Source organism: Pogona vitticeps, chromosome 1, assembly GCF_051106095.1.
Source record: "Pogona vitticeps strain Pit_001003342236 chromosome 1, PviZW2.1, whole genome shotgun sequence".
In the NCBI taxonomy this organism is placed as follows: Eukaryota; Metazoa; Chordata; class Lepidosauria; order Squamata; family Agamidae; genus Pogona; species Pogona vitticeps.
The window spans coordinates 173,081,410-173,101,727 of NC_135783.1; the positions used below are offsets into that span (position 1 = coordinate 173,081,410).

Sequence of the window (20,318 nt, forward strand, 5' to 3'; positions counted from 1 at the left end):
TTTTCTTCAACAAATTCCAAACCTTTCTTGTATGGTTTAAGCAATACATCTTCCAGTTTTTTGTAATGTTCAGCTGGAAGACCATCTGGGCCTGGTGATTTCCTTTTTTTTTTCTTTTTGAGGGTTTCTATAATTCCCACACATGTTAAAGGCTCATTTAAAGACTGTATTTGATCTTTAGTCAGTTTCATTTTATTGTATTTCGGTACATATTCTTTCTGAGATTCTTTGTCTACTTCCTTTTTGCTGTATAAATTTTGGTAGAAGTCCTGTGCAATATTTTTTATTTCTTCTTGCTTAAATTTCTCAGTCTCTATTTCATCTTTCAGTGTTTCTATTGTTGTTTTATCTTCCTCTTTCCTTAATTTATATGCTAACCATCTCCATGGTTTGTTTGCATTTTCAAAAAATTGTTTTCCAAATTTCAACTTCTTTGCAGTCTCCTCAGTGAGCAATATATTTATCTGGTGTTGTACTAATTTCATTTTCTCTTTCAGTTCTTTGTTTGATGGATTTTGTTTCAGCTGTATTTCATCTGAGGCTAATCTATTTTCCAAAATCTTATACTGTATTTTTTTCTGTCTTTCTTTTTTCTTTCTTTTTTTTTTTTTTGATGCAAATCTTATGGCTGCTCCTCTAAAAAATGCCTTATTTGCCTTCCAAAACATTGTCATCTGTGTTTCAACCTTCATGTTCTGTTTGAAGAAGTCCATGTCTCCTTTTATTTGCTTGATAAACTCCTCATTTTTTAAATGTGAAGTATTGAGCCTCCAAATAAATTATCTTTATTTCCTACCCAATTATAATGAAATGGGATTATGGTCTGCAAATGTGTTAGGCAAAATATCTATTTGCTCTAATTCTTTCATTAGGATCGTTGAGATTCCAAATGTGATATTAACTTCAAATTCACTGTTTTAGCAAGAATTTGATACCTACTTATCTGAAAGTCTCACTGAACTCAATAATACGTATTTGCTTCTGCATACAGATGTAGAAAACTGTTGTGTTAAAATTGTGATTTTGTCTTGTATAGTTGCCTAGATTAATCAATCCAACAACTTACTATTGCCTGCTACTGTACTTTTAGTTGAAACAGGAAATTATGGTTTGCCACAAACCAGAAACAGAGGGTTCTAATTTCCTCTTGAGGACCAAGGAAATAATCCAAGGAACACCTAGGCCTAAGTCTTATCACTGCTCATTCCCATTAATAAAAATAATTTTATCAGAATTTCTGACATATTTTCTGCTATGCCACTGGAAAGATACTCTCATAACAGTTTGAGCACATTTTCATAAGGAGAGCACAGTGAAATCCGGCAAGTTTGGTGGTTCAGTTTTCCAAACATTTCAGCTTGTGAAGAAGGGCTGACCTAAAAGCTAACAACATCTATTATTATTTTTCCACACCAGACTTTTTGTTCTATTTTGTGTATTTTAGTACTTTCCCCCCTTTTTAAAGGCATCCCCCTTTGGACAGACATGGAAGCCTCCATTCAAACCTGCCTTCCACAATAACTGTATCTGAAATATTACCCAAAAAATCCAAGAAATCTAATCTGTTAACAACAACCACAGAAGCAGCAGCACCAATCACCAAAGTACGGTCTATTAGAGGCAACCACATGGCTGGTACTGTCATATATTACATACTGCTGAAATCACTCACTGAAAGCAGCCTGGTTAGCCCGTACAGTACATAAACACTGTCTCCAATTCAGATGCAACATCTAGTTAATTCAAAGTATTCAGATTTTACATAATTTAGTCCCATTTACAATGGAGCATCAGCTGAAATATAAAGAAAATTGGGGTGGTGGGGGGAGAGAAAGTGATATACTTGTCCTTTACATTTCAAGAATGTTTTCCAAATCACCAATATCAGAGATGTTGCTGAATACAGTTCAAGTTAAAAAAAATATAGAGCATTGCAATTAAAAAAACTATATACTGCAGTTATATGCCCCATTAAAATACTAACAACACAAACAGCCCAGTCTTAATAATACTGCCCATCAATGGAGGTATCAAAAAGAGATTTCTAAAGGGTTTGATGGGCTCTGTATAAGCATCCTTGGCAGATGTGCATGGGAATACAAACATTATGCAGTGATGTCACAAAATTATCTTCACCAATGACGCTCTGCTCATAAGCTTGTAAAATGAACAACTCAAGCTCAAAATTTAGACCAAATAGAAAGCAGGGGAGAGAATAGTATAAGGAAATGTGTACAAACCTCAACATTCCCATTGTGTTAGTTGTTGCTTATTAATGCATATGCACAATCAGGGAGAGAAAAAATGCTCAAATAATAACAGTGATGTATAGTATAAAAAGTCACCATCCAGTTTTGCAGATATCTTCACATAAATGTGATATGTTAAATTAACAAACCATCTATCTTTAGAAAAAACAGGACTGCAACCATAATTTAAAAAATATTTCAAATGCAGCATCAACTAAAACTTTAAATATTACATTTTAAATCACATTAGGAGTCAACACAAAATTATCATGCACTGTTCTTGAAGGCACTCATCGATTGCAGCCCTTCCTACTAGAACTGTATTTTATAATAATATAATGGCTCTCCTTATGAATCTGTATTAATAACAAATACCAAAAAAATCCTTTCTCCTCCAAACCAAAGTTTTATACCAGTTTTGCATCATGTTTTGTATACCTCCACAACACAGTGTACACAGGTTCAAAGGGCACAATCCCACAACAGGATGAAATAAACCAGAAAAATAGAAGTTTTGCTACACAGTTTTGTAGCAGCAGGAACGTACCAACATGGTTGTTGAGCTGAACTACTCAGGGTACGAATGTGGATGGGTGACTATGTGTGGCCAGTGTCTGCTATCTGAATCAGTCAGACTGCAAAAGTGCATCAAATTAAATTCTTAGCTAACTATTGGAGAGAGAATAGTAATGGACATTATGGCCAAACCCTGTTAGCACAGTCAATCACACCAGCGTAGGCCAATTGAATCAATGATAATGCAGTGAATCAAGTCCTCTGTAAGTTCCATTGATTCAAATGGGCCTATTTTAACCGGGAGTTACTATAGTACAGTAACTTGCAGTTAGAGCATGCCCATTCAAATCACTGAAACTTGTGGAGATGTTGACACACACTAAATCCTCATGGATTCAACAGGTCTATTCCAGTGAGATTTATTACACTAAGCACCACTAAGCGTTGCACACTGCCAAAAGAAAAAATGGCACCTGGGAAGAATATGACCTGAAGAACAAGAAATCATTCTCACATGTGGGCAAGAAGAGGATTTGACACCTGCTGGAATATAGTATACAGAAAAAAATTCCACATGGAAATTAATTTACTGTATCTTCTAATTATCTAGGGTACAACACTCAGATTTACAGAATAAAACAGTAAAAAAATAGAACAACACTTTGGCAAAGAAGGGACGTGGTGGCGCTACGGGCTAAACCACAGAAGTCTCTGCTGCAGGGTCAGAAGACCAGCAGTTTTAAGATCAAATCCACGCGACGGAGTGAACTCCTGTCATTTTGTCCTAGCTCCTCACCAACCTAGCAGTTCGAAAGCATGCAAATGCGAGTACCACCTCGGTGGGAAGGTAAAATGGCGTTCCCTAGTCACCCTGGCCACGTGACAATGGAAACTGTCTTCGGATAAGAGCTGGCTCCATGCTTGAAAACAGGATGAGCACTGCCCCCTAGAGTCGAACACGACTGGACTAAAATGTCAAGGGGAACCTTTACCTTTACCTTTGGCAAAAGAAAATAGAGGGATATGGGATTCTAGTGTTAAGTATGTCCCACTCACATGTATGGTTTGTGCATGCACTGCTGTGCAGGAATACAAAACACAGGGCCTGTGGAGCAAAATGGCACAAAACTAGTACAAAACTTTGGCACCAGTCTGGGAGAGATGGGATATACTGGGACTTATAGTTAGTGTATAGGGTTATAATACCCTATACACATCAGTGACATCTATATTCTCATACTCACTTTCTTTTCCTTTCTCTTTGTTTTTAAGCTGCTGTAGTTTCTGTTCTCTATGCTGTTTCTCTAATTCTTGCTCCTGTCGATGTTGTTCTAACTTTCTCTGGTGTTCCAATAGTTCCTGCTGATGTTTCATCGCAAGAATCTCCTGCTGTTGCTGTTGAGCAAGGAAAAAGAATGAAAACGTAAATGCCCATAACCACTTAATTCTGTTTACCTTAATATGGTAATTTTCTATGCAGAATATTGTACTGAGGTTGTCAAGTTGTTTATGAATTATGGAAAATCCATGAATAAATCAAAACTGAACTTCAATTCTGGACAGAAAATTTAAAGTTCTTACTACAGGAAAGGAGCATAGAACAGAGATGCACCTTCCGTAATCAGGTACTAGATGCCACCCAAAGTACACAGTGAACATTTTTTTCTCACACTCCAAAGCAAACAGACTGAAAAAGTACATTGACAACAAACCAAATCAAAAACAAAAACCAAGAGACAAAAATGTTGTGGTATCTTAAAAAGTATCTGCGGTATTTCAGTGTGAGCTTTCATGAATGAAGTCTATATCCTCAGACATAAGAATGAGACTATATGACTATCATATATAAAGTATATCACAGAAGTGAGTACACCCCCTCACATTTCATAAATATTTTAGTACACCTTTTCATGTCACAACATTGAAGAAATGACACTTGGCTACAATGTAAAGCAGTGAGTATATAGCTTGTGTAACAGCGTAAATGTGCTATGTCCTCAAAATAATGCAACACACAGCCATTAATGTCTAAACTGCTGGCAATAAAAGTGAGTACACCCCTAAGTGACAATGTCCAAACTGGGCACAAAGTGTCAATATTTTGTGTGGCCACCATTATTTTCCAGAACTTTTGAGGGTGCTGGCAATCTTCTTATAGCCTAGACCAAGGGTCTCCAACCCCTGGTCCATGGGCTTCGCAGGACCGGGCCGCGGAGACAGGTGTCCCCCCCCACATGTACAGAGGGTGTGGTGTGCTCCCGCACATTTGCAGGTGGGCAAGGGAGAGAGGGAGTGGTCCCTACCGCCTTGAAAGAGGCGGTGATTCGACCACTCCTTAAAAAGCCTAACCTGGACCCAAGGCTGGTGGTTAACTACCGACCAGTGGCGAACCTCCCTTATTTGGGCAAGGTGTTGGAGCGGGTTGTGGCCGGGCAACTCCAGGCACTGCAGGATGAAATGGATTTTCTGGATCCATTTCAATCGGGTTTCAGGCCGGGTTTTGGTACAGAGACTGCCTTGGTCGCCCTGTATGATGACCTTTGCCGGGAGAGAGACAGGGGGAGTGTGGCCCTGTTGATACTCCTGGATCTCTCAGCGGCTTTCGACACCATCGACCATGGTGTCCTTCTGGATAGGCTGGCTGGGTTAGGAGTTGGGGGCACCGCTTTATGGTGGTTCCGCTCCTTCCTAGCTGACCGTATCCAGAGGGTGGTGCTGGGGGACAGTTGCTCTGCCCCCATGGCATTTATGTCATGGGGTTCCTCAGGGCTCAATACTGTCCCCCATGCTGTTCAACATCTACATGAAACCACTGGGAGAGGTCATCAGGAGGTTTGGGCTGAGGAGTCAGCAATATGCTGACGACACTCAGCTCTACCTCTCGTTTTCCACCAATCCAGGTGAGGCGGTTTCTGTGCTGAACTCGTGTCTGGACCTGATAATGGACTGGATGAGGGTTAATAAATTGAAACTCAATCCAGACAAGACGGAAGTGCTGTTAGTGGGTGCTTCGCCGGACAGGTTGGAGGGCCATTTCCCTGTCCTGAATGGGGTTACACTCCCCCTAAGGGACAGGGTCCGCAGCCTGGGGGTGCTCCTGGACCCCAGTCTAACTTTGGAAGCTCAGGTGGACTCGGTGGCCAGGGGCGCCTTCCTTCAGCTGCGGAAATTATACCAGCTACGGCCCTACCTGGACGAGCGGAGTCTCATGACAGTTACACACGCACTGGTAACGTCTCGTATTGATTATTGCAATGCGCTCTACGTGGGGCTGCCTTTGAAGACGGTCCGGCGACTGCAACTTGTCCAGAATCGAGCTGCGCGGCTGGTGAGTGGTGGGGCCGCCAGAGAGCACATCAAGCTGATTCTGTACAATTTACACTGGTTACCAGTTGCTGTCCGGGCCCAATTCAAAGTGCTTGTTTTGACATATAAAGCCCTAAACGGCTTGGGCCCTGGATACTTGAAGGACCGCCTCCTTCCATACGAGCCTACCCGGCTATTAAGATCTAGACAGGGGGCCCTTTTGAAAGAGCCATCCCTCAAGGAGCTAAGTGGGAGGGCTTGTAGACAAAGAGCCTTCTCGGCAGCTGCCCCCAGACTATGGAACGCCCTCTCAACTGAAATTCGCCTGGCGCCAACACTGATGATATTTCGGCGCCAGGTCAAAACCTTCCTGTTCCAGAAGGCTTTTAATTGAAATAACATTAACTGTGGGTCCTGATGATGGCAATTTAAATTTTAATTTGTATTTTAATCGTATTTTAATCATTTTATATTTTATTGTGTTGAATTTTAATTGTTGTAAGCCGCCCAGACACCTTTGGGTAGAGTAGGCGGCATATAAATTAAATTAAATAAAATAAATAAATAAATAAATAAATAAATAAATAAATAAATTTGCAAATGGGCGTGGCACGCTCCTGCACATACATGCATATGCATCCCATTCTCCCGCGAGCATGCCACGCCCACCCATGCATGTGTGCCACATCCACCTGCAAGTGCACCATATCCATCCATGAACATGCCATGCCCACCCACGAGTGTGGAGGGTGCCCCCCACACACCCCGAATGGACCCTGCCCCCCCCACTAGTCCATAATTCCAAAAAGGTTGGGGACCACTAGCCTAGGCCATCTTGATGTAGAGCCATAATTAGTTTTTTCAAGTCCTCAGATAGTTCATTACTATGAGGTGTCATGTGGAACTTCCAGTGACCAGTCTGATAGAGAGAGAGTGATAAAACCTGCTCCCCCTTCACACCTGAGACTTGTGACACCAACAAGTCTCATGACACCAGGGAGGGAAAATGGTTTCTTGGGCCCAATTTGGACATTGTCACTTAAGAGGTGTCCTCACTTTTGTTGCCAGAGGTTTTGACAATGGCTGTGTGTTGCATTATTTTGAGGGGACAGCACATTTACACTGTTACAAGCTGTATACTCACTGCTTTACATTACGGTAGAGATTTCATTATACCAACCCAGTTCTTCCATTTTTTTGCTATAATCAAGCAGATATTATCATATTTATAACCATCTCTCTTTTTTAATTCTTTACATCATGATTATCTATTAACAATAATAATGCTATTCTTCATGATGCTTCGATGTTGACTTCAAATATTTCTCTAATTTCTTTAAAAACATCCCTTCAAACCCTTTGTACTACTTTACAGTCCCATCATAAGTGCAGATATGTACCCAATTCTTTATTGCATCTCGAGCACATCTTGGAATATTTAGAATCTATTTTATTTAATTCTATCAGTGTTAAATACCATCTCTATATTGTTTTATAACTATTTTCTTTTATTCTGACATGTCTTTAAAAACCCTTCTATTAAATACATTTTCAATTCCTCTTTATTTTTCCTAAATCTGCCTCCAGTATTAAACCCTGCTAAGTGATCTCACTCTTCATCCAATATTCTAAAAATATTACCAATTCTCCCTTCCTCCTTTTTCCATTCATCTCATTCTCCATATTCTTTATATCTTCAAATTTGTCAGTTGCCTATCCTTTATTTTTTTTCTCCTTCTTTCAACCATTGTTCCAGTTGTATCAAATTTAACCAAATTAAATTTTCTTCTGCAAAAATACCTCTTAATTCATCCTTATTTTTGAGGGGAAATAATTGAGACACTGAGACAATAGTTAAGTAGAAATTTTTACCTAATTCTCTTAGGAAAAAGTGAATGCTGAGAAAACAATAAAACTACTAAAGCTACATGACAAAATATACCAAACAGTAAAAATAAACAGGGCGGCAGCAGCTCAAGCAATGCCCACAAACTTAGTCAGCACCAGTGAAGTGTGGGTTTGAGAGAGAGTAAGAGGCAAAGCGTTATAGAGCCTCACTGAATATAGGGACAGGTGAGATCTTTAAGCACATTAACCCATAATGCCTAGAATGTTGGATCTTGCCATATCCCAACACCCCTTCTCAAAATCTAACATGAATAATCAATAACTTATGATCAATTCAGATGGTATTTACATCAAGCATATTTAACATTTCACAAAGATATGAAAATTTCTCTTATACAGATTGATATTCTTCTTGCATGGCTTCTATCCATTTTTCTCTCTCTGAAATAGGTAATTTGCTGATCACTTTCTAGTTTGCTAGTTCCTTTATTGTGTGCAGGTTTTCACAGAATCCATATCTTTCTGGAGGTTTGCTTTCATTAATTCTGTCTGATTGTCTTACAGAGGTTGTTGTTTCTGTTTCCCTTGGTCCAGTTTCTGCTTCCCCTTCTGTTCTGATAACATCTTCAGAAGATGGACCTGCCGGTTGACCGGTGGTCTCTGCAGGTAACCAATCAACCAATTTTTGTGAAATGGTCTCTGTATTCTGTAGATCAGTTGCCACTATAGATTCATCTATCTGTTGCTTTATATTTCTTTCATCTACATACATATTACAATATTTAATTTCAAAAGTCTCAGGGTTCAAAATTCTGTACCCTTTCCCTCCTTCTTTTGGGGACATGTAAATATGTTTTCAACCAAGTCTCTTTCCAAACCATAATTCAAAAGGTGTTTTACCCATTACTCTACTAGGAACTCTATTATGCAAATAAACTGCTGTAACTACTGCTTCAGCCCACAGAGAATTTGGTAATCCAGCTTGCATTAACATAGATCTAGACAGCTCCTGCAATGTATGGTTCAGTTTTTCAGAAAATCCATTTTGTTGTGGGGAGTGGGATTTGGTTACTTCATGTTCTATACCTTCCTGTTCCAAAATTCTCCTGAAATCTGCATTACAATATTCTCCACCACCATCAGTACATAATGCTAGGGGTGCTTTGCCAAATCTATTTTAATTGCAGCTACATAGCATTTGAACTTCTCAAAAGTCTCATCTTTACCTTTCAGTACATATACAAAACCGTATTTACTTTTAGATTCAGTGAAAGTAAGAAAATATCTATTTTGCCTGAGGATAATGGCATGGGATCCTCTTCCAGAAACTTTTTATCCTGTATATTATTTTGTCCTGTATAACTGGGAGCAGTTCCCTTTGGTTTTATACAAATTTCACATCTTTCATTTGACTTATCACATTTAGAAGCATCAATTACGCATTCTGTTAATAATTTTTCAATACTTTGCAAGTTTCTATGTGCCAATTTACATACCATGAGTAAAGACAAGTTTTAATATCACAAATATCTTGCCTAGTTTGACATACAGATCTTCCTTCATATATTACAGTATTTAAATCATCACTAACATCAACTATATAATGGAAACCATCATTTTCATCAACCTTAAGTATTAGACCAGTTCTATCACTGATAGCTTTTCCTGTGTCACCTTTAAATATTACAGTATAACCATTCTTTGCAATCCTTTTAGTGACATGTAAATTATTTGAGGCTTCAGGGACAAAAGCAACATTTGTTGATGTAAGGTTCACCACCTCATTTTTAGAAGTGAGAAACTTTAAAAGTACAGTGGTGTCTCGCTTAACGAGGATAATCCGTTCCAGCGAAATTGCTGTAGAGCGAAATCCTCATTAAGCAAAATTAAAAAGCCCATTGAAACGCATTGAAAAACTAGTTCAATGTGTTCCAATGGGCTGAAAAACTCACCGTCCAGAGAAGATCCTCCATAGGGGTGGCCATTTTCGGTGCCTGTAAAGCGAGGAATCTGTCCAAAAACACAGCAGGGAGCCATTTTACACAGTGGGCGGCCATTTTGAAGCCACCGATCAGCTCTTTTAAAAATGTCATAATGCGAAGAATCGGTTCCCAAAGCAGGGAACCGATTGTCGCAAAGCAGATTTTGCCTATTAAAACATCGTTTTGCGATCGCAAAACAGTCATCGTATAGCGGTTTTGTTGTTTAACGAGGAAATCGTTAAGCAAGGCACCACTGTACTGTTCCAGCTCCAAGCACATTTAATCTTTGTTGATTTGCTTATAGTATCTTTGGTCTGTTCTCTGTATCAAGTTGACTGAAGCTTTCTCGAAATCGACATATGTGTATGAAACTGCCACTATCAAGAAGAAAATGTCTTTTATCATTCACTCCTTGAAAATCAGATATTTGGAACACCTGGTTATTATTAGGAGCATTTATGTCATCATTGGATTTTTGCCTGTATCTTATGCAGTGGTGCCTTGACTTACAAACACCCTGACTTACAAACAATTTCACTTACAGTGGGGTCTTGACTTGAGAACTTAATCCATATTGGAAGGCGGTTCTCAAGTCAAAAAGTTCTCAGGTCAAATCTGCATTTCCCATAGGAATGCATTGAAAACCATTTGATCCGTATCTGCTCTTTTCCGTCCATAGAAACTAATAGGAAGCTGCTATTCCGCCTTCGACCACTAGAGGGGGATATTTTGTTTCTTTTTTTCTTAGGTCAAAAAAGGTTCAGGGAAGGCAGGGAAAATACAGTCCAGGCAGGACAGTACCAGGCAGTCTGAAGACTGTCTCCCAATCCACTCTCTAAACGCTGGGAGGAGTGAGGAGGCAGACAGGCACCCTTTTCACTGGCCAACAGTTAACTGAAAGTTCAAATTTTGCACTTTCCCTGCCTCCCACGTGGTTTTTTCCAGTTCTTAACTCAAATCTAAGTATGTAAGTCAAGTCAATATTTTCCTGTGAGTGGTTCTTAAGTAAAAATGTTCTGAACTCGGGCCGTTCTTAAGTCAAGACCCCACTGTACGAACAGCTCAGGCCGCAAAATTTTGCTTTGACTTGCAGCTGGAGCTTTGACTTACAAACAGAAAAGGGCAGGGAGGAAAAGCAGGAAATTCAAACCGTTGGTGGCAAAGAGGCTGCTTCTTTGTAGATCTTTTGCCCCAATGGTTAGAGCAGGGGGTCAGGGAACTTTTTTACTTCTGCCAAGCAGGAGGAAGAAGGAGAGGTGGAAGCCGGTGCGCTCCCTGCCCATCCCTGGTGTGGATCTACTTGGGAGTAACTGCTGCAGAAGGTGTAGGTCTACTTGGGAGTAAGAGCGGGTCTACTCAGGAGTAAGTGTTGCCGAAGGCCCTGGGCGGGATGCACTGGTTGGAGGGGCTCCATGGGCGGGGTGTGCAGCAGCGTGCTGGTGCTTTGGAAGCCCGGGAAGCCTCCACAGAGGCTTCAGACTGGTAAGGTGCTGCTTTTTCCTTTTAAAAAAGTTGTTCTGGGTGGGTTTTGGAGGGTAGGTTTGGGCTGGGGGGGTTATGTTTCTGTGTTGTTGTTTTTTGGGGGGGTTGTTTTTTTGTTTTTTGTTTGTTTGTTTTGTTATTTTGCAGTCCCAGCGCGGGACTTGCTCCAATGTTTATTTTTATTTTATTTTATTTTATTTTATTTTTGTCTTTTTGCAGTCCCAGCATGGGACTTGCAGTGTGTTTTCTTTTTGGGGAATTTTTTTCTTCAGCTGGAACGGAATAATTGGTTTTCAATGCATTCCTATGGGAAATGGTGCTTTGACTTACAAATGTTTTGACTTATGGCCACCATTCTAATACGGATTAAGTTCATAAATCAAGGCACCACTGTACTTGATCTGCCTCATGGTGGTCTAAAAATTCCATGACTGCTAAAATTTCCCTGGGCACTAGGGGCCACTCTTTCAATAGAAACCCTTGCACCTCTGGGTATTTGAGCTTCTGCAGCTTTAAATCTGCAATATTTGGGAATGTGCCTAACCTTTGAACATATGTAACATCACCCTTCTTGGTCAGGTCTCATTCTTAACACAGGCATTTTTTCAGGCATGTTATCTATTGCCCTTTTAAGTCCAGAGTCTCTAAAGTAGGCAATTGTATAATCTAGGTCCACCTTTTCAGTACACTCAAGTATGGCTTTTTGATTTGCAAAAGATTATGGTAAACTGAGTGATATACAAGTATGAAACTCAGAATCAGATATTTCTGCCCCTGCAGATTGAAGCTCTGAGACAAGTTTCAACATTTCATCCAAATGCACATCAATGCTAGTTCCTTCTTTCATTCTCATGCTATATAATCTTTCAAAAATATTACATTCTTACTTGATCTAAAGAAGTTTTTTTTTAGAGCACCATATAGTCCTTTAGCTGTTTTAGACTTGTTTACTAATGGAGTCTCATGCTCTTCTATACAAGACTATAACATCATTAAAGCCTTTAAATATGTCACTGCTGTTACACCCAGCTGAAAATGTTGAGTGGATGTATTAGCTTCTGGAGTAGTAGCAGGAACTGTAGACATCTTGATACTAACAAATACTGTATTATAATAAGGCAAACGTTATTTTTTTTTCTCCTCTTCACAATTTCACTTTCAATTTACTGAAGTTTGACTGTATATAAAAATTGCTCTATTACTTTAATAATGTTTTGCAGTCACTTATCAATTCAAAAATTTACTCCCATTAGTCCAGAGGCAAATACAACACATTCCGTAATTTGAAATGAAAGGAATATTTGCAAAAAGCACTCTTTTCAACTATCTGAAATTCAAAACAGAAAGTTAAAAAAAATTCAAACGCTACAGCAACTTTCGGTATCTCAAAAGCAGCTTATCAGTATGAAAAAATGAAACCATCTTCTGCTACCAAATTTGAGGGAAAATAATCGAGACACTGAGACAATAGTTAACTAATAATCTTTCTCTAATTCTCTTAGGAAAAGGTAAATGGGACATCCTAAGAAAACAATAAAACATACCAAACAGTAAAAACACATCAAACAGTAAAAATAAGTAGGGCGGCAGCAGCTCAGGCAATGCCCACAAAGTTAGGCAAGCACACCTCTGGCTCCTTCACACTCCTTCACCACGTTCACCCTGTACCTCTCGCCGCTCCTGCTGCTTTGTCACTGCTGTCACTGCTCAAAGGAGCCACGAGTTGAAAAAATTTAGGAACCACTGAAGTAAGTCAATGATTAGTAGTGAATCCGCTAAAACACAGACTTACTCAAGGAATCAACAGGTCCTATGACTATTAAGACACTATGGCAGAATTGACACATCTCAAATTTAGTACCCCGAAGAGTCCCTTTTATTAGCATAGCTCAATCAGTCAGCACCAGTAAAGTGTGGGTTTGAGAGAGAGAGGCAAAACTTTAAAATTAAACAGTTTATAATTTTATCCTTCCAATCCTCCCATTTAGATGTCTGTTTTCTTTTTAATTTGTTAATCAAGTCCTTTACACCATATGTTAGAAAATTCTCTAACTCAGCCACCGACATTAAAAGGGAGATTCCGGGACATAAAACCTGTTTCCATTTATTCCAAATAACAAGTACATTCTTTATAAAAGGATTCTTAATGCTGAATCTTTTTTATGATTCTTTTAATGTTCTTTTTTATACCAATGTACTCATTCCTTTTCATTCTAATGTTCTGACTTAAAAAAAAAACCTCACACTGTCTAGAACGCACATTCTAAAGTTCATTCTTTTTAATACCAAAAAAACAAACGAACAAAAAGAACAAAACCAAACATGACCAAATCCAACACCAACTTGAGTCTATATTACACTTATTCAATGATAGTTTGCTGAAGATGAAATAAATCAAGAACAGAGAGATATCTATATCTGGCATCGAGGAGTAAGTGTCTGACAACTGAATTATTTTCAAGTAAGACAGGGGTTCCCAAAGTGTGCACAGCAGCACCCTGCAGCAACCACAGCACTGCCAAACCGAGACAGGGGCGCCATGGAATCCTCTCTCTGTTCTTCACTGAGCCAGTGGTGCTGCTGCTCTTCCTCCTCTGGCTCCTTCACACTCCTTCACCACCATGTTCACCCTGTACCTCTCGCCGCTCCTGCTGCTTTGTCACTGCTGTCACTGCTCAAAGGAGCCACGAGTTGAAAAAATTTAGGAACCACTGAAGTAAGTCAATGATTAGTAGTGAATCCGCTAAAACACAGACTTACTCAAGGAATCAACAGGTCCTATGACTATTAAGACACTATGGCAGAATTGACACATCTCAAATTTAGTACCCCGAAGAGTCCCTTTTATTAGCATAGCTAATTACAAACAACTACTTACATAACTCTGGAATCAAACTTATAGGATCAAAAATCAGAGAAATTCTATTTGTATTCCAAATCACACTGGATAGAAATTAATTGAATACTACATTTCTATTCTCTTTTATATGTATACACATTCATATCCCAGACTATGCTACTACATAAAAATATTAATACCTGGATAGAGTTGTATATCCAGTTTGCCAGAATTCCTTAAGCAGTTGTAAAACACTAAAAGTCCTTAAAGAGATCAATCACTGATTTCAGACTCTGTTCCAAGACTTATCTGACACTCAGACCTAATTTGTGTGTTTTACCTTTATGTGTTCATGTAGCTGAGCCTCATGCTGACGAGAGAGCTGTTCATGTTGTCTCTGGAATTCTGCTATGAGAATCTGTCTCTGGATCTGTTGTTTTTGTTTGAGGGCCAGCAGTTCCTGTTGAAGCTGCTGTTCACGTAATGTAGGCTCTGCCACTGACATGGAGAACTGATGGTCCAAGCGGAGATCCATAGGGACTACAGATGGTGGAACTTGCAAAGGTAGTGTTGTGGTTACATCAACTGCAAAACATGACGGGAAAAGTTAAGTTACCTGTGATTAGATGAATGTATGAAAGGTAACTAAAATAAGGACATATAATTATGCTTCATATAAAAAATAATCAAAGACTTGGGAGTTTGAAATCATGCCACTGCCTGCACCATGAATTGTTGCAGAATATTCAAGGAAGTTTGTTTTTTCATAAACTTCATAGAGGCTCTCAGGTATGTACCCATTAAAACATGACACCTGCCTTATCTCAGAATGAACTCTTGCAAACACACATAGAAGATATTAGATGACCACATCAGAATCTTTTTCAAGGTGCAATTTTTAATAGGCTCAATCACAGGGTAGATAAAAATCAAAGATTTTTTAACTCAAACTGATTTAAAAATTGATTTTTTAAAAAACTGAATTTTTTATTTAAATAGCGAAAAAATCAGATCTGTTCAATTATGATAATAATCAACGGTGGCCTGAAGTCTGACAAAGTAGTAGGTTATCACACATTTTCTAGAATATGTCAGAGGCAGAGCCTTCAGTTTCCTGTCACTATGTCTGCTTCCAATCAGCAAATCAAGAGGGCTCAGATCAATGGCAAGCAGCATTTATGATGTCATCCAGGAAACAAGCTTTTCAGAATTACATTATGATAGATTCAGTCTCAAAAGATACTCTGAAGAATACCAGTGACCAGTGTATTCAAGTCCCTTCCCAGAGAGACAGTGGACCAGCGGGTTCTGGGGGTGGGAAGTAATCAGGCCGACCACATGTGCCGACAGCCCCCATTTCTAGTATAAATATTTTAAAGAAATATAATAAATAAGTAATAAATTATACAATAACTCTTGGAACAAAACTGAAACAACAATGGCTCACCAGCAACATTCATGAAAGCCCAGAAGTCTTTACAAGATCTGATCTTTTTCAAATTATCATGCTATATTAGTACATAATACAGGTAAACTTTTAGGTTTAGATGAATACATAATCTGAATAATCACCAGTAATATTATCTGCACCCCTTCATGGATTGCTGCCTTGTCGTGGCGAAGGGGCTTGAATAACTCAGAGAAGCTATGGGCTATGCCGTGCAGGGACACCCAAGATGGACAAGACATAGTGGAAAGTTCCGACTAAATGCAATCCACCTGGAGTAGGAAATGGCGATGCCACTCCAGTATCTTTGCCAAGAACACCCCATGATCAGAAACAAAAGGCTAAAAGATATGACGCTGAAAGATGGGATGCTCAGGTCGGAAGGCGTCCAACATGCTACTGAGGAAGAGCGGAGGACAAGTACAAGTAACTCCAGAGCTAATTAAGTGGTTGGGTCAAAGCCGAAAGGATGCTCAGCTGTGGACGTGCCTGGAAGTGAAAGGAAAGTCCAATGTTGCAAAGAAAAATACTGCATAGGAACCTGGAATGTAAGATCTATGAACCTTGGGAAGCTGGAGGTGGTCAAACAGGAGATGGCAAGAATAAACATCGACATCCTGGGCATCAGTGAACTAAAATGGACAGGAATGGGCGAATTCAGCTCAGATGATTATCATATCTACTATTGTGGGCAAGAATCCCATAGAAGGAATGGAGTGGTCCTCATAGTCAACAAAAGAGTGGGAAAAGCTGTAATGGGATACAATCTCAAAAATGATAGAATGATGTCAATACGAATCCAAGGCAGACCTTTCAACATCACAATAATCCAAGTTTATGCACCAACCACCATTGCTGAGGAGACTGAAACTGAACAATTTCATGAAGATTTACAACACCTTCTAGAACTGACACCAAAGAAAGATGTTCTTCTCATTCTAGGGGACTGGAATGCTAAAGTAGGGAGTCAAGAGATAAAAGGAACAACAGGGAAGTTTGGCCTTGGAGTTCAGAACGAAGCAGGACAAAGGCTAATAGAGTTTTGTCAAGAGAATAAGCTGGTCATCACAAACACTCTTTTCCAACAACACAAGAGGCGACTCTATACATGGAAATCACCAGATGGGCACTATCGAAATCAGATTGATTATATTCTCCGCAGCTAAAGATGGAGAAGCTCTATACAGTCAGCAAAAACAAGACCTGGAGCTGACTGCAGCTCTGATCATCAGCTTCTCATAGCAAAATTCAAGCTTAGACTGAAGAGAGTAGGAAAAACCACTGGGCCACTCGGGTATAATCTAAACCAAATCCCTTATGAATACACAGTGGAAGTAAAGAACAGATTTAAGGAACTCGATTTGGTGGACAGAGTGCCTGAAGAACTTTGGACAGAGGCTCGTAACATTGCCCAGGAGGCAGCAACAAAAACCATCCCAAAGAAAAGGAAATGCAAGAAAGCAAAGTGGCTGTCCAACGAGGCCTTAGAAATAGCAGAAAGGCGAAGGGAAGCAAAATGCAAGGGAGATAGGGAAAGTTACAGAAAGTTGAATGCAGACTTCCAAAGAATAGCAAGGAGAGACAAGAGGGCCTTCTTAAATGAACAATGCAAAGAAATAGAGGAAAATAACAGAAAAGGAAAGACCAGAGATCTGTTCAGGAAAATTGGAGATATTGGAGGAACATTTTGCGCAAAGATGGACATGATAAAGGACAAAAATGGGAGGGACCTAACAGAAGCAGAAGACATCAAGAAGAGGTGGCAAGAATACATAGAGGAATTGTATCAGAAAGATTTGGATATCCCGGACAACCCAGACAATGTAGTTGCTGACCTTGAGCCAGACATCCTGGAGAGTGAAGTCAAGTGGGCCTTAGAAAGCATGGCTAACAACAAGGCCAGTGGAGGTGATGGCATTCCAGATGAACTATTTAAAACCTTGAAAGATGATGCTGTTAAGGTGCTACATTCAATATGCCAGCAAGTTTGGAAAACCCAACAGTGGCCAGAGGATTGGAAAAGATCAGTCTACATCCCAATCCCAAAGAAAGGCAGTGCCAAAGAATGCTCCAACTACCGTACAGTTGCACTCATTTCCCACGCTAGCAAGGTTATGCTCAAAATCCTCCAAGGTAGGCTTCAGCAGTATGTGGACCGAGAACTCCCAGAAGTACAAGCTGGATTCCGAAGAGGCAGAGGAACTAGAGACCAAATTGCTAACCTGCGCTGGATTATGGAGAAAGCCAGAGAATTCCAGAAAAATATCTACTTCTTCTTCATTGACTATGCAAATGCCTTTGACTGTGTCGACCACAGCAAACTATGGCAAGTTCTTAAAGAAATGGGAGTGCCTGATCACCTTATCTATCTCCTGAGAAACCTATATGTGGGACAGGAAGCAACAGTTAGAACTGGATATGGAACAACTGATTGGTTCAAAATTGGGAAAGGAGTATGACAAGGCTGTATATTGTCTCCCTGCTTATTTAACTTATATGTAGAATACTTCATACGGAAGGCTGGACTGGAGGAATCCCAAGCCAGAATTAAGATTGCCGGAAGAAATATCAACATAAAAAAAACTAAGATCATGGCCACTGGTCCCATCACCGCCTGGCAAATAGAAGGGGAAGATATGGAGGCAGTGTCAGATTTTATTTTCCTGGGCTCCATGATCACTGCAGATGGAGACAGCAGCCACAAAATTAAAAGACGCTTGCTTCTTGGAAGGAAAGCGATGACAAATCTTGACAGCATCTTAAAAAGCCAATGAAAGTCCGAATAGTCAAAGCTATGGTTTTTCCTGTTGTGATGTATGGAACTGTAAGCTGGACCATAAAGAAAGCAGACCGCCGAAGAATTGATGCCTTTGAATTGTGGTGCTGGAGGAGGCTCTTGAGAATCCCCTGGACTGCAAGGAGAACAAACCTATCAATTCTAAAGGAAATCAACCCTGAGTGCTCACCGGAAGGACAGATCCTGAAGCTGAGGCTCCTGTGCTTTGGCCATCTCATGAGAAGAGAAGACTCCTTGGAAAAAAACTTGATGTTAGGAAAGTGCGACGGCAAGAGGAGAAGGAGATGACCGAGGATGATATGGCTGGACAGTGTCTGCGAAGCAACCAACATGAATTTAACACAACTCTGGGAGGCAGTGGAAGATAGGAGGGCCTGGCGTGCTCTGGTCCATGGGGTCACGAAGAGTCGGACACGACTAAACGAACGAACGAACGAACATTATCTGCAATAACTATCACCAAACATATATATATGCAATAACTAACAACAAACCTATATGTTTATTTCTAATTTTTATCTTGACTTTCTAACATTGCCCAGTTTAGACTAACTTTTATGTGTGTTTACATAAATGCATGTAAGTGTAAAATGATCACAAGTTAAGGATTTGACTATCAATGTAAAGATAATAAACAACCACTTAGATATTTTTATGGTGGCCCCAGACTACCAAAATAAATAGCAGTCAGATTGGCTGTAACTAGGGTCCCAAACCAGATGAGTCCAAACATAAACAACTTTCAATGAGGTAGCATGTTTCCGCAAATATAAACCAATGGAGTCATTGAACCTTAAAAACTAACAGATTTATTTCAGCATGACCTTCTATGGATTACAGTCCACTTCCTCACATATGGTATTTCTTTCTTTTTTTAAGTAATTCAAAGATATTATTTTAAAAATTAAGGTCCACAGGTTCCAAAAATATCTCCCCAAATATAGTGTTGTCCAAACTTCCAAGACTCCTTTTGCCAATTAGTTTGCAAAGTATACATTCTAGACCCGGGGTCCCCAACCCCCGGTCCGCGGCCCAGTACCGGTCCCCGAGCAGACATCAGCTGGGCCGCGGAGACACAGGAGCAGCCATTACAAAAAAGAGGGAGGGGGAGTATTCCTCAGACATCCTCTGTGGAGGCTTGTGGAGGCTTCTGTAGGTGGGGGAGGGGCTTGAGCAGAGGGAGGAGGGATTTCCAGCCCAGCCTCTTCCCTGTCCAGAGTTTCGTTTCTCTGCAGGACTGTGGGGGGCAGGGCATGGGCCAAAGAGGCTGACAGAAGCAGCAAGCTTCCTGCCGAGGTGCTGTGAGGGCTACTTGCTTTGGTTTCTGGTGGGAAAGAGCAGCGCGATGCAGCCCTCCCCTGGCTGAGTCTCCGAGGCTGCCTCCCGGGGGGGAGGGGTGGGCTGTCTGTTCCGTTTGCAAAGTGAAGGCACCGAGAGGAGAAGCTCCTCTGCAGTGGAGCAAGCCTGCAGAAAAGCTTGTGTGCTGTTTGGTCCCGGAGTGTAAAGGGCGGGGCAGGAGGTAACCTGAGGAGGAGGAGGAAGGCAGGCAATGGCTGGTCGTGGCCAGGCACCTCTCTTTCCTTCTGCCAGCCCGCGTGGTGCGTCCAAGCGCGTCAAACGTCTCCCCGACCCGTCCCGCTCGCTCCCTCAGTGCTGTCGTCGTGGGGGGGGGCGAACAGGAGCACGCCTTAAAGGAGGCGTGGGCGCAGCGCCGAGACAGGGCCGGCGGAAGTGAGCGCAGTATGCGCTCATTTGGGTGGCTGGTGTGTGCAGCGGACGCAGCGGGAAGCATGTGGGCCACCGGGCTTGCACCCTGACAGACCGCGGTGAGGGCGGAGAAGCGATCAGTGGG

The 20,318-nt window shown here is 40.7% G+C and overlaps 1 protein-coding gene across 9 annotated transcripts in view; it reads right to left on the minus strand.

Moving 5' to 3' along the window:
* The window catches only part of HDAC4 (histone deacetylase 4), a 303,006-nt gene that overhangs the window by 203,771 nt on the left and 78,917 nt on the right, over nucleotides 1–20,318 (minus strand). For all 9 annotated transcript variants that reach the window (XM_072977471.2, XM_072977437.2, XM_078378962.1 and 6 more), the window contains 2 exons: nucleotides 14,563–14,807; nucleotides 4,010–4,160 (listed from right to left, as the gene is read on the minus strand). In XM_072977471.2, coding sequence (XP_072833572.1) covers nucleotides 4,010–4,160; nucleotides 14,563–14,807 — 396 coding nt within the window. The remainder of the gene's footprint in view (nucleotides 1–4,009; nucleotides 4,161–14,562; nucleotides 14,808–20,318) is intronic.